The 16,040-nt window shown below is 39.1% G+C and overlaps 1 protein-coding gene across 6 annotated transcripts in view; it reads left to right on the top strand.

The window, feature by feature from the left end:
• LOC120555944 (ephrin type-A receptor 6-like) overlaps window positions 1-16,040 on the top strand; it is a 65,948-nt gene that overhangs the window by 16,450 nt on the left and 33,458 nt on the right. For all 6 annotated transcript variants that reach the window (XM_039795159.1, XM_039795156.1, XM_039795158.1 and 3 more), the window contains exons 3-6: window positions 8,524-8,652; window positions 10,782-10,931; window positions 11,034-11,195; window positions 11,327-11,555. In XM_039795159.1, the coding sequence (XP_039651093.1) occupies window positions 8,524-8,652; window positions 10,782-10,931; window positions 11,034-11,195; window positions 11,327-11,555 (670 nt within the window). The remainder of the gene's footprint in view (window positions 1-8,523; window positions 8,653-10,781; window positions 10,932-11,033; window positions 11,196-11,326; window positions 11,556-16,040) is intronic.

Raw genomic sequence — 16,040 nt, 5'->3', positions numbered from 1 at the left:
AAAGTTTGACTCAGGTGAATTCACAAAAAGACCCTAGTTTGCATTTTGGTGAGAGTTATGCTTTAAGTACACCACTATGAGTGTATGTGTAAGCGTATAGTGGTCGATTCAAGTTGACTTAAATGGTTTGCAGGCTCCGCGTCATTCAATGAAAATATGTTTAAACAATGGCTATACTGTTATAATAATTCACTTTTCAACTAAATTTAGCCCAGTTTTAACCTAGACGTGCAGATGTCTGGAAGGAAAATGTTGGTAGGAACATTTTAGGAATAAAATGTGCCGTTATACTTTAAACCAATGCAATCCAACAGAGAACATAGACGCAAACGGAGCTGCCATTTCTGGAGGCTGCTTTTCAAAATCTTGTTTACATGCTTGTGCTGGAAACATGTCCTTGTTACAGAAACCCAGATACATCATTATCTTACTTTCAAAAAACCAGAATGTGTGATCCTGCTTTCTCAAAGAGAAACAGGAATATGATGCCATGTAAACACCCAATCCAGCTTCAGGATGTCTGAGGTCTGAGCATGCTCGTCTTTAAAATAATACGGTAATTAACAATATCACAGTGTACCTGTTGATACAGGTAAAAGCCTGACACCACTGTAAGTTGAGATACACTGAGTGTCATGTATCACCCTTATCCTGTTTCTCTAGCAATGTGAAGTAAAAATTTGTGTGGCAGTACTTAGTTTTTTGCTTCTTTCCTACCCCAATAATCATCTAATCTCAGATTTATCTGATCTGACTGTATCTATTGTATATAAATTTGCTCTGGCTCAACCAGCTACGACAGTAAAATGCTGCTTACACATGATTGCATCAGTATTAAACATTTAATAAAGTCAGATAAATATATCATCCACAAGGGACATTTTACTGCAAAACAAATATTTTTTATTTTGACAATACTTGAAGGCAGGGCTTAACATGTAACAGAGTATTTTTATATTGTTGTACTGGTAGTTTTACTTAAGTAAAGTATCTGAGTTTAAGTGGGTTTATCCTGATTTGTTTGACAGTGATCAGAAACTTGGATAATGTTATTAGCAAGTGATCAGGGATATGGATAACTGGGTTAATTTATGTCTTATATAAACATCATATCCTGAATATGATTGAGGACAAGAAAGACTCATAACAACTGTTTGCATGCAAACACCCCAGTCCTGAAAGCCTGGATTTCCACTAGTTTCTTTTGATGTTAGTGATGAGATGTTCTCCAGATCAGCATGAGCTTGACATCATCTGAAGATGAACCACAGCAGATAGCAGGTTCTGCCTTATTACAGCTTTTAACATGAGTACTAATTCACATGTTCAGGAAATAAAGAAAATACTTGCATAATGTTACTGGTGGCCTGGTGGGATACTGCTATTTAAATGTCAAGTTCTTCATCCTGTGCTCCTACTTATCTCAACTTTTATCACAACCAATGCACACTTTCAAATAAAATATGAATAAGAATTCACAAACACTTTGAGAGACCATATCCGAAACATAAAAGCAATATAAATCCCCTAAAACACAACAACTTTTACATAATAATCCTTGGTAATCTTCGCTGGTGTTTTTTTATTAAACACATACAACAATGTTTACATGCAATGAATACAGATTTGATCAAGGCTTTAGAATATCCAGATATTAAACAAATGTAAATGTAGCATATCATTCTTACCTCTCATTCTTATTCTTATAAACCTGAAGGGGAAATGCTGTAGATTTCATGCTTACAAATATTTCAGCTGTGACTGAGCAACCACCAGCAACAACAATAATATTTCCATGATGTTATGTCTAATTCGGGACACGAGGTGGTAGCGAGACTGTTTGTGCTTGGTCAGTGTAACGCTTATCAGTTCAATTTTCTAAGCACAAACGGACATTTGGAAAAACAGAAAAATGGGTTCCAATATCCAATTTTTCATTTTTTTCCACCTTGACAAATTAAAAATTTGATCTTTAAATTGTTTTTCCAATTTTCCATTTTTATACAGAGGATCAGAAATTTAGAAAAAATTACTAAATTGCATCTGGGCTCCAATTATTCAATACTGCAATGGTATTCTCTCCCTCGTTCCGCCTAGCTACGCCCCGCCCCCCACTCGAAACCATCAGTTGCAAGCTCCTCTGACCCCAAAGTCTATCAGTTTTTATTTTTTTTTGGTCCATATGCAGTTAATGACCTGCATATTCCACAAAGTAGAGGAAGAAAATACCATTGGAGTATTGAATAATTGGAGCTCAGATGCAATTTTGTAATTTTCTAAATTTCTGATCCTCTGAATAAAAACAGAAAATTGGAAAAACAGTTTAAAGATCCAATTTTTTAATTTGTCAAGGTGGAAAAAAATGAAAAATTGGATAGTTGAACCCATTTTTCTGTTTTTCCAAATTTCCATTTGTGCTTAGAAAATTGAACTGATAAGTGTTACACTGACCGTGCTTTCCGGCTATTATTAAAAGTGTAATAAATCCTTGTGAGCAAAACCAATAAATAGAAACAAAATACAAGCCTACACAGGTTTTTGCTATGGAGAGCAACAACACCATCAATTGTTTTAACAAAAACACGACGCCTCCATCCATATTCACATTAAATCAATAATTCATCACAACTACAGAGATAGTAGCTAATACCAAGATATTTTTGGAAGTGAGTTGAACTGAAAATGGCCTTAATTGACTAACTGGTCTATCATCGAAGTGTGGAAGTCTGGGACAGTGCCCAAGGAGTGGCAGACCGGGGTGGTGCTTCCCCTGTTCAAAGCGGGTATGTCAGTATGTGACGCAGAGAGCCACTGAGCAAGCGGGTGTGAGAATGGGTTGACGTAACACACATACGTCCCCAAATTCAACTCCTTGTTTCTGATATGAAGACGAGAAGTGTGTGACTCGAACATCTCACATTTACCAACAAAACGTACAGCGAAAACAAAACATTCAGACCGTCCTGCCAACCTGTATACATTTTAACATCAAAGTCCGCTATAACAATTTTTCACTCTAAAGTCGCTAAAAGCTGCTGCTGTTTCCTGTCGGCTCTCTGCAGCGGGCGGGACTGCTGCTCAGTTCCCCCCCGCGACTGACACGCGCACACACAGAAACACACAGTGGATGCAGGAAACACTGGAGATGATATGTACAGGATGATCTAAATTGAGGACAGATATGCTTGTTATTGTAAGTGCAAAATTAAATTAAAATTAACTAACAATGAAAAAAATCAACAAGCCATTGACAGAAATGTTCAAATGTGATTCATTCAATAAATTATTATTTGATGAGTAGGCAAGGAACGGCAACTGGCTGGGAAGAGCAGTCGTTGTGTGAGGCAACAGTAGAACGTACTACAGCCAACTTGTGTTGAACTCAGAAATTAATCTAAAGTTATACTTTCTCACCTATAGCTCTATTCCAGCAAAGTTCTCAGAGAAATAAATTGTCAAGAAATATTGGCAATGGCGCTAAATTAAATACTTAATGACTTAATTTAATGTTGGCTCATAAAACTGACACATATATTAAATATGACTATTACTATTAATGAAGGTGATGTTTGGTTGAAGCCATGTTACCTCACTGCTGAAAGGATAGGCTTCTGCTCATGTTAGTAAGCCTGTTTTTTGTTTTTTTTAAAAGCCATCACTGATTTGGAAGATTATCTCTTTATCTGCAAGGAAAAAGTTCGATCTAAACCTCTTTTCAGTGATGAACAACTTTCATAACAACTTTCCACTGACTAACTTCAGTAGCTGTCAAAGATTACTTTCAGGAGTAGACCTTAAGGTGCTGGGAGCCAAAAAACATCCCCCGTCATAAGTAGAGTTAGAAAGAAACTCACCACACGTTTCCAATGTCTGAACGTGTCTGCACAATGATAAGGCTTTGCAACTGCTTCTGAACGTCTTGGAGAAAGCAAGAGTATCTCTGGGACGACAGTGAGGGGCTGACTCAAGCTGGCATCATCAATTTTCAAAGCAAGATGCAGAATGCTACTTTACCTGAGAGTTACAGTAGAAGTCCTTTCTGAAGCCTGGTCCAGACAGGATGTGGAATAAACATATTGCGGTTTACATACGCAGGTTGCACCTGCTCTGTCCAGCATTGAGTACTGGGACAAAAACAGTACAGGGAGGACAAATGGGAGAAAACAGGTTGTACTCTGTTTCAACAGCAACCAAGTAAAACATTGTGCCTTATTATTTGGTATTATTTGCCTTATATACTGGTTTCATAATTTGTGTTTAAGCAATCACTATGCTGATCACTAGCCTACATTTCATATGTGCATGTATTCTACTATGGTGACATGAGACATGAAAAGGCTTTTATTTTTTGTTAAATTTGCACATTTGTGTGTTGCAGAGGCTCACAGAGCAGCTGACACCCACACACACCCTCCAAATCTTGAACGCGGCTGCCCCTGTGCATTAAACAAGCTGATTGTCACAAAACATGTTCAAAACAGAAAGAAAAATGTGTTCTCATTAGTACAAGCATAAAAGAATCAGCCAAGCAAATGTCTCCGAACAACACAAGTGTACTGTATGTTTGCATACATGCAGCCCACATAATAATTTTCCACTCTTAAGGATGCTACATACGAGAATCACTGCAGCCACGAGTACCAAACCCCTCAGCACAGCTCCAATACATTAATAGGGCTGCCATAGGGAACTTGTGTAAACTGAGCAGCTGCTATGTGTCTGTCCACTTCAAGTCTAAAGGGTAAGACACACATAAAGGGTCATCTTGTAAGCAATAATGAAGTCTTTCATGATTCTCCCACTCTCTCCTTCAAATCCTCCTCTGTTTGCAGACACCATACTAATTAATTGCTGTGTTGCAAACTTTGTTAACCCTAACCCTAACCCTTTGCAAAAGTCATATAGGCCACTTCATAGGTGTATGACTTAGTGTAACGTGAATGTAATTTTGATGATATGAAGTGTTTTAATTGCTTTTTGAATTAGGTGAGGACATTTTTGCATTATCTGTAGTTTGCAAAATCTTCAGTAATTCATCACAGGGTCTCCAAACTAAGTCAACAGTGAGCCTTTTTCACGGGCCAGTTTCAGAAAACCTATATTGCACTCTCATATCGCACTATTATTGTCAGTTCAATACATTAATTATAGTTTTACACCTTGTAATCAAAACCTGGTTTCTGTCTGCTACAGTCTGCTAAGCTTGGAGCTAATAGGCAGAGTGATTAGTAGGTGCATATCTGATTGCCTCAGAGAGCGTGGGCTGCAGCTCATCTTTCAAACTCTGGGTTTGTATTTGTTTTCTCTGCTCTGAACCATGCGACATCCCAAGAGGGCATTTTAGAACACTAAGGCACACAGAGTGACAAATTACCATTTTCTCTTGTTTGTATGCATAATGGAGCTGCAATTACTTACTGCTGATCTTATGCAAACCAGAAAGCTAACGAGCTTTGTTTTAATAAACTCATTTCAAGTTTATATTAGTGTCTATGCTTAAAATGTACAATTCCTCTCGCATGCTCTTCTGAAAGGTAAAATGCACTCTCCTGGCCTACTTTTATACACAGTGCAGAGATACACTAGCAGAAAATCTCAGAAATGACAAAGCAATGGATACATGCAGTCTTACAGTCTGTCATTTTTTCACTTGAGTGAACACAGAATGAACGTTTGAATTTTAGCCATGCTAGTGCTAGCAGCTCTAGAAATGGCAATGTCGGTCTGTCACTTGGTCACCCACATTGGTCCAATCAGAAATATCTTCACAACTATCAGATGTATTTCCAAGATTTTTGTTCACATTAGTCACTTACACAGAAATGAAAGGCAATATAGGGTCCAGGTTGAAAAATATAAAAATGCTCCTTTAACAAAGCACGGGCACAGCATTATTGTCTGACTGAAGTTCCAAATGAAAGAGGAAGTGCTCATGATTGATTAATCATTTAGCCCCTGGGTGTCACATAGAGCTAATTTAGATAGCTTAATTAATATTAGATTAATTGCTTTTGTACGCTCCAGTCAAGGTTAGAGTGTTATATAGAAATTAATATTTGAGAACACTCTACCTCAGTTGTTTCAATTTCCTCTAGGACTCAACTCTGTCTGTCATCTACCTTCGTTGGGTCTCTCTTTGTGTAACACATTTAATATATTAATCATTAAGGGCTGTGCAGCCACAGTGTGTGTATTATTCTAAAAAGAAAAAGTTTGCACATCACATTCAACACAGCAGCTTTGGACAATTTTCTCCTATTGAATACCCCATGTTGCAGATATCATGGCTACAGAATTACATAATGTAGATTCCAACAGGTGGAGAGTGAAATCAATAAGCAGTCTCAGAGTGCTTTCCATTTAAGCTACTTATGCTTTCTCACGTCCTCCATACTCCATTCTGTGGACCTGGAAATGTCTGATAGTCTGCAATCATGGAGGAAACTTCAGTCCTCTGCGTCTTGAAAGTTGGAAGAGAGGGGGCTTCCAGAGAAAGGGTACTTTTGCCCACATTACGAGGACACAACTCATGTAGCCTTTACAGCCCTCAGTGTCCCATAATCAATTGTGCTCCATCATGTGGTTAATGGAGCGTTTGAGCGATCCTTCAACAACTCAACTCGTAATATCAAGAAAGGTCACATAACTGCATTATATCTGGAATTTGCTCTCTTATTTATTGGTCTAGTTCATGTGATAAAAACATCAGATTAAATACACCAATGAAAAAGGAAAAGCTGTAAATAATGCAGGACAGGAATTCAATCTTCTATTTGTGTTTCTTTGCAGCTCGGTTATATTGCTTTACACGTGCTGTTGAGTGCAACTTCTTTCTGTAACTTTAGTGATAAATATGGCCATGAAGATTTTGGACTTGCTAATGACAAAGAAACAGATGCACCATTAGGTTTGGTCTCTGTGACCCTATTTCCACCTGGTATTAAAATCTGATCTGAGTGATCCGATCACAAATGATCAGCTCAGACCATTTGGCCACATTCTTTTAGACGTGTATGTGTCTTGGGCCCCATTAAGGACCGCCTACTCAACAGTGAGCAAAACTCAAACTCAGTCAAAGTATTTCTCATGGCACAGGAACCACTGAGAGTGAATTGTGTGTTTTGGATTATTATCATACTGTCAGTGATGTGTCATTTTTTTCCGGTGCTGACTGCTCTTACATCCTCAGCTCTCTGGAGCTCTGTGTCTCGTGGCTGCTTGGAAAAGGCAGCTGCGGGGCACAGAGAGTAAAGGGTGAGCTGGTGAGAAAAAAGCATGAGACTTGCAGTGTTCAATGTTTTTAACCTTAACCTTAGCTTTGATTATACTATAAAGTCTAATAAAAGGATAATGAGTTCACAAGTTCAAGGGAGTAACAAGTTCTCCCAAGTATCTTGTGCTCTTGAGACATATAATTATGTCCAGCTGCGTAACTGACAGAATATCAGCTTCCTGCTCATTTGTTACTTACAGGAGTTGTGAGAAAGAAGGTCTGCAATACACGTTAGGGCTATTTTTTTTAACCTTTATTTATCCAGGTAAGTCGATTGAGAACAATTTCTCATTTGCAATGACGACCTGTCACATTCACACGGTTACACATTCATACCTGGAAGCTGCCCAGTACAGCCACAGTCTGATCTGCTGTTCCACTGAGCAGCACCTCAGTGGTGGTAATGAGGGAGGGACAAGCGCTGCTCTTTCACTTTCCCACCCAGATTTTTATCCTGCCGGTCTGGGGATGGAACCGGCCACCTCCCGGTCCCAAAGCTCACTTCCTTACCCTGCCCATTTTTTTTTAAGCTCTGATCATCACACCGTTGAAGCGAAGCAGATGAATGAGAGAGCCTGGCTGATGCAACAGCTTGAAAACACTGGTGAAGCTAACCCGGTGTCTCTCAAACGTCATGTTTCTATAGAAATTAATTTTCACTACATGCAATAGAAAGTGCACAGGTTGAACACGTTATGGAGCAGCTCTGCAACCAGATCGTTCCTGGGTGCATGTACTGTAAGCTCCCAACATAGTATCCATATTAATATATTTGCTACTAATCTGCAGCCTAGTACTAATGTAATACATACAGCCAATCCCAGTCACTCACACCAATCCACAAATTACTGTTGTCTTAAAGGGTCAGTTCACCCAAATGATAGCCATCTAGTAATGCCAGTAGGATGGTCTTGCATACATGTCAAACAGAAACATTTTTAGGATATTTACCAGCAATGCAAGCAAAGCAATTTTACATGAAAATGTTGCATAGGATAGATGTCATATCCTTTCTGTGCAAACGTCTGTAGGTTAAAACTACTTGTGTTCTGCTAACAAATAAAAGATTGAATTAAATTGATATTCATAATCTGTTTGTAGGTCTCTTTTTTTGATGCTGTAAGTGGTAGAGCCAAAGACGTTTTTTGGATTGTAGGCAATAGAGTAACTGACTAAATACTCTGCTTGCTATATGGCAATTGTTGTTTACAAACACATCCATACAATATTTTCTTCTTATATTTTTACAGTGGGACGCTATCACAGAGATGGATGAGCAGAACAGACCTATTCACACCTTCCAGGTTTGCCACGTAATGGAGCCAAACCAGAACAATTGGCTAAGGTCTGGATGGATTCAGCGGCAGGCTGCACAGAGGGTTTGGACCACATCACAACACCTTCTCAGACACACTACCAGAAATTTGAATTAAAGGAAGTAGTCTTGAAATAGGGCCTGGTTGTGATATTGCCTCAAGGTTGGGAAAGTGTGTAATAACATGGAGGGAACACAATATTCTATGTAACATATGAGAAAAAAAATGGCAGGGAGATGTAAAGTAACAAAAACCACGACTTCACTCTCACTTTGATTTTTTAATACAAAACAGTCCATGATAAATCAAAGATGGTGCAGGATTTCGTCTTTACACATTGACTGTCTACAGTCTAAAACAGAGCTGTATCAAACTCCGGAAGACCCTACTAATCTGGCTGGGTTGATGCCACCATATCAGATTTTCAAATGACATTTTTTTAAATCGTTTTCATAGGTTGCATTGTATTCTTTTTACTATTGCTTATATGCAATTTTATGCTGTCTTGTTTGCCTATTTTAATTAATTTATATTAATTGCTCTGATGCTTGCACCGAATAGATTTTGGTATATGTAAACAAAAAGCCTGGCATGGGTCAGGCAATATGTAGTCTATATCCATGACGTTCTACTTCAGAGATTACTAGAGTGCCGTTGGAAAATCTTTTCGGCTGGATGTCCGTTACCTTTTGCTTTCTTTATGTTGCAAATTTAAACTTTGGTTGATTTATGAGGACTATGGTTAAAGTGATGGTTCGGAGTAATTTCACCCTAGGGTCCTTTGCACCATGACCTCGAGCCAAACGTCCCCCCAGAAGCTTTTTTCACCTGGGTTGAACATTGGGAGAGTTAGCGTAGAGTAGCATTATCAGCTGAATAGCTTAGCGCAGGGGCTAATGGACCCACGTTTGTATCTCGTAAATGACCCCACTAATAATGCCCGAAATGATACCAAACTTCTACACTAGTACAAACAGTTTATGCACTCATAAAACGATGGATTGGAAAGTTTGTCAGTACACCAGAAGTTTATGAACACTTGCCTGCTCTCGTCTGCTCTCTGTTGCTGCTGTTGCTGCTGCTGGTGCTGCTACCTGCAGTTAGACGAGTGCTTAGGGCCGTCTACAAATTACTACACCGAAAAGAGATACAACAAAAATATTTATTAATTTAATGATTAAATAAGGTAATGTCTCCAAACTTACCTCAGTTATTACTTGTCTCCTACTAGTTATACTACAGCACTTACTTAAAAAAAAAAGTTAAATTAAAAAATATTTTTGTTGCATCTCTTTTCGGTGTTGTAATTTGTAGACAGCCCTAAGCACTCGTCTTACAGCAGCAACAACAACAGCAGAGAGCAGAAGCCAGCAGGCAAGTGTTATTTACATAAACTTCTGGTGTACTTACAAACTTTCCAATCCATCGTTTTATGAGTACATAACCTGTTTGTACTAGTGTAGACATTTGGTATCATTTTGGGCATTATTAGTGGGGTCATTTACGAGATACAAACGTGGGTCCATTAGCCCCCTGCGCTAGCTATTCAGCTGATAACGCACTTTTAACGCTAACTCTCCCAATGTTCACCCAGGTGAAAAAGCTTCTGGGGGTGTTTGGCTCGAGGCCGTGCAAAGGACCCTAGGGTGAAATTACTCGAACCATCACTTTAACTGCTCCTCAGATCTCTGCAGGGTAAATCAAAACAGCTAGCAGACTATCTGTCCAATCTGAGTTTTCTGTTGCGCAACACAAAACAACTTTTGAACGTACCCTCAAAAACCTCCCTCCGCAGGCGCTTAGAAGAAGGTCTGGCAATGCAAGATTAGGCAATATCTAGACCCAACTGAAAATTGTTTAAAGGGGCTGTACTCGATATTCAGAAAAAGTGGTCTGGCATTGCCTACACACGGCTCTCACAGACCATTCCCCAACTCGTTTAGACGCTTTGTCACAGCCCTCGCCGTCTGATACAGACGCACAAGGCACACACAGTAACACAACACACAGAGAAAGTGTGACCTCATTCTCTGCTCAGGACACTATTACTCCGCTATATCTTAACATAACAAATAGTTGTTTGCTGCCATATTAATGTTCTGAATATCGAGTACAGCCCCTTTAACACCCCTGCATTTGTAATGTCTAATGAGCTTGTGATAATTTAATTATTTATCTGTATTTTAACTCAGGTATATGTGGAGCTGCGTTTCACACTGAGAGACTGCAACTCCATTCCTTGGGTGTCTGGTACCTGTAAGGAAACCTTCAACCTCTTTTACCTGCAGACAGAAGAACCGCTCTCAGAAGGGGCCCGGTTTAGGCCTTCTGACTATGCCAAGGTTGGTTATCTAAGTGGTATCACGAAAAAGGGTTCTCTGTTGTGCTTCTGGTCGGATTCAGTAACAGCGAACTGTGCTAACAAGTGTATGTTGGCTTTAAAGGTGGACACCATAGCGGCAGATGAGAGTTTTACACAGACAGATCTTGGAGATCGTGTTCTTCGACTCAATACCGAGGTCAGGGAGGTGGGACCGGTGACACAGAACGGCTTCTACTTGGCCTTCCAGGATGTGGGAGCTTGTATTGCTCTCGTGTCTGTCAAGGTCAGTTAACAGAGGTGGTGCGACTTATGTTTGCGTGAATTACAGCCATGAACTTGTATTTTATCTTGTAACTATATTCCTTTCCGAAGACTGGCAGTACTTCAACTTCCCGTTTTCCCCTTTCACACAAGGTGTTCTACAAACGCTGCCCATCGACTTTAAGGAACCTGGCAGCATTTCCTAACACTGTTCCACATATGGACTCATCCTCTCTGGTTGAAGTTAGGGGTGCATGTGTGGAGAATGCAGAAGAGAGGGACACACCCAAATTGTACTGTGGTGCTGATGGAGACTGGCTGGTACCACTGGGACGCTGTGTCTGTAGTATTGGCCACGAGGAGATGGATGGCTACTGTCGGGGTAAGAAGTGTGTTTGTATACTCATTTTAGAGCAGAACACTAACTAACAATACACTAAAGCTGGAGATACAGGGAAGGAATCAAATGATAAGAAAGACATGGGAAGAAGGGAAAGGAAGAGAAGGCAGTGCATTACATTAATGGTCCCATGGCATGAAAATCTCACTTTATGAGGTTTTTTAACATTAATATGCATTCCCCCAGCCTGCCTATGGTCCCCCAGTGGCTAGAAATGGCGATAGGTGTAAACCGAGCCCTGGGTATCCTGCTCTGCCTTTGAGAAAATGAAAGCTCAGATGGGCCGATCTGGAATCTTGCTCCTTATGAGGTCATCAATAGCTACTGACACAGAAATGGCACATAGTAAGGAAAGCTCATTGTGGGACTGGCTCTAGTGGCTGTAATTCTGCATCAAGGCTGAATTTCGGGAAAGAGACTTCAGATACAGTATTACCACTAAGGCCTATATAAAAGCATCCAAAGAGCACCATGTCATGGGACGTTTAACAGATCTCTAGGGCCTCCCCAGTCATCTGCTGGAGTTTGAGTTTACAGAACTGCTATTCCCTCCTCTTAGTCTAAGACCCTGCATCCTTGTCTGATCCTCTGCATCCACATCTATCTTCATCTCTTCACAGCTCCACGTCCCCCTCATCATCTTCTCTTCTCTCTTGTCCACTTTTTTATGCTTCACTTACACACACCCCCCTCCTTCTTTCTCCTCTGTGTCCCTTTATTTGCTCTTTCCATTCTTCCCCTTGAATTCTTACTTGCTATCTCTCATCGCCATCCTTTTCTGCTATGAGATCCTAAACAATGTGAATAAGAAGATATCAGCGTACGACACCAAGGATTGCCTGACATTTCAAAAAATCACTACTTTGGCTCTCAAGAGAGTTTCTATCAATTATTTGGTTCAAATGGGAAAGTAATTTTATTGTCATCTCAAGCTGTTATGGGGTTTCTGCTGTTCATATGTCTGTTGTTGCCTTGATAAATATCATGCTGGGGTAGATAAATGTAAACATTTACCCACACAACATTTACATAAACGGTCTCAAATCTAAAACCTTTCATAAATACCACAAATCTTCTGTAGAAGGCTTTTTTTGGACACCTCCTCTTGAATTAGTCGTATCAGCATTACCTAAATATGGCCTGTTGTCAGCAAAACAGATTAAGAAAAAGTTAAAGAAACTGTTGAGTTGTTCCAGATAGTTTTTGGCCTGGTTTCTCAATTAGACTGTGCAGACAGACTGGGGGCTAGTAGGCTAATTGCCTTCATTTGTTAGTTTCACAGCTAATTTAGCTGGCACCTCGTCTTTTTTAAAACTCTCCCAACCCTCTCTTTCATTTACGAAGCTCAGACTTACTGTTGTAATTAAGGCAGGTGCTAAATGGAGCCACACTGCATGATTACAATTGAAGTGCATCTCGTGTTACTTGCTAAATTTTGTCTAGTAAGTCTCAGCTGGTTGGGGTGAAATTCATGAAGTATCCCTGTGGTGATGTGGTTACTTAGAGAGAACTCCAACAGTCATTAGTACAGCTGATATGTAGGACAGGCTGTAATATCTCCTTTATTTGCTCTGCGGGTGTACATTTTCTTTTCATCTTCTTCTCTTTTATCTGCCTCTTATTTATCCTTTCTCTCTCCCTCTCTCTCTCTCTCAATCATCTCAAAGATGTAGTTAAACAACACAGAAGCCTGTCAGGAGAGATTATTGATGAGACTGCAGCTTAGGAGCAGCACGCTCACGGTATCCCTCGTATATGTCCTACATCTATATTCTCCCTGTTCCTCTCCTTTGGTTGATAGTGGTTGTTTTTCTCGATTGAATTGTAGTTGCAACAGTAAGGGATCTTGGCAGACGTTACAGTGAATGGGTCAGTAACTCATGTAGCAGTAACCCACTTGGCACTTAGAACAGTATGTGTGTTTGTCTATTTATTCAGTTATACGCACTCAATTTTGAGAGTTCAGATTATATATATATATATATATATATATATATATATATACAGATATATTTATATATATATAAGATATATATAGATAGAAATATATCTGTACATGATTGTACATCGTAAAAATAAACTATATGTTTATCTATATCCACACATGCACCTATACATTTATACTCTACACGTAAAAACATTCACAAAAACAATCATACACTAACATACAACCAGGCATTAGAACAAATCCCATGAAAAGACAATATACAACAAAACCTCACTAAACAAGATACAAAACAAACAAACCCCAAAGACTTCAGCTATCCATCTTTTGTTCCATACAGTTCTGTATTAGTCTGACTGCTGCAGGAAGGGTTGCTGGGTTTGTTCTGCACTGGACATGTGTAAGATTGTTGCTGCTCCATAGCAGTCTGTTTGTATTTGCTGATCTTGTCTGTGGAGGCTAACCATGGAGTAGATGCTGTGCGCGTGTCATGTCTTTGACCAGCTGAATGGCTGCCTGCAGCTCCCTCCTGCTCTGAAGAGATGGGAGTTATGGTGGTGGGGTACAGCCTCTGGAGATAATCTTGTTGTTCTTCAAACTAACAAACCAAAGTTGTCAGACTCCTCTTGTTGACAGAAGAAGTGTATTGTATTTTTATAGTGCATTATTGATATATATTGTGATATTATATTTCTTTAAAAATCTATTTAGAAAGCGCATGGATTAAATAACCAGGCAGGATAGTCTGTTTTCAGCTAATCCATCTGACAAATTGAGGTATTTAATCACATTGATGTAAAAAAAATAATATCTAATATACTAGGTCTGTCAAAATGAACGTGATAATATTGAGTTAACGCAAATTCCTTTTAATGACGCCAATTTGTTTGACGCACGATTAATGCACGTGTGTTCTGTGATTCTGTGAACCTCCTTGAGCTGAAATGAATAAAGAAATGCATCTTCTAAATGGCAAATTCAGTTTCAAAGCTCTACCAGATGGTTCTCTCGACAAGACTTTAATTATTTGCATGTACTGTTGTTGTGAACTGAGATACTACCGGAGTACGTTGAGTCTCAAATACCACTTGCTGGTCAAGCATACGGCTGATGCAGAGAACCCTCCTCCCCCTCGCCAAAGGCAGGCTGCCCTGGAGAGTTTGCAACAGAGACGCCTGGACAACTGTTGTTGGCTTGAGTTTTCCATATTAAATTTTCAGCATATTTTTTTGAGTATACAGTAGCCTACCTTTGATGTTATTCTGGAGAATATTATAGACAGTATTTGTCATTATTTTGTTGCAATAATAAACATTTGCATAAAGCAAGCATATTTGTCTGCTCTCATGTTGATAAGAGCATTAAAAACTTGAAAAATGTCCCTTTTAAAGTAGGCTACATTTAGAACAGATAAAAAAATTGCGATTAATTTATGGTTAATCGCGAGTTAACTATGAACAATTATGCGATTAATTGTGATTAAATATTTGAATCGATTGACAGCCCTAATATATATATATATAAATAATTTAATATTGCCATAAACCAGTCTTGCTATTAAATTTGCAACACTGCCAACAAAGGTCTAATACAGCCAGAGATAATAAAAGGACAGCTATCTTGGTATAAACAATATGGCAAAATCCCTGACACTTGACAGATGTCGTCTCACATCATCCTGCTGCCCAACTGGCAGAACTGACTTCAGGGATATTCACAAGACTGACACAACAAGCTTATTTTTATTAGTGCTGCATTCATGTGATATTGGAATAATCAGAAAAAAATGAGTTCCAATGCGTTTAGTTCAGAATTTATTACAAACTACAAGCAACCACAGAAAAATGTGAACAACCACAATAATGATTCAATACAGAGTTCACATCATCACTTATGCACAGGCAAAGGCCATACTGGTATTACGATGAATTAAAGAGACTGCTGACAAGGGTTGTGATACAAATTTGTACATAATTACCTATGTAATTGTTGTAGCCAGTTACTACATAGAATACAGTCCCTGTAACGGTAATAAACTTACTTACGCACTTACTGTATGTACAATGCCAGCAAAATACAAGTTATAAAACCTAAAAACTGTTATGAGGCCTACAATGTATTTTCCCTTTTGACAGAGCTAGACTCGCAGTTTCCCCTTGTGTCAAGTCTTTGTGTCTGCTAAACATTTCTCAGAGTTATCTCTGCACTGCACTGAACTTATCATCTCACGGTCTCTAAAAGAAAACAAGTATATTTCCCAAAATGGCTGTTCCTTTAAGATGCACTCTACTCTGAAATACTGTTGGAGCATCCTGGCTAAAGGAGAAGGAAATCAAAGGAAAAGGAAAGGAAACCAGAGATGCTGCTATGCTATTGTTTTGCTATGCAGGAGCTACAGTACAGTCAGGTTCAGAAATGTCAGGTAATGTCTATCGAGTTTGATGTGCTGTGCAATTCTCAAACGGCATCTTCAAACTCATTAACATTAGGTTAGAAGAGATGATCAATAGTAACAACGCATT

The sequence above is a fragment of the Perca fluviatilis genome, chromosome 3, assembly GCF_010015445.1.
Source record: "Perca fluviatilis chromosome 3, GENO_Pfluv_1.0, whole genome shotgun sequence".
Classification (NCBI taxonomy): domain Eukaryota; kingdom Metazoa; phylum Chordata; class Actinopteri; order Perciformes; family Percidae; genus Perca; species Perca fluviatilis.
The sequence above is the reverse complement of the archived record's forward strand: the minus strand, read 5'-3'. Positions and strand labels throughout refer to the sequence as shown.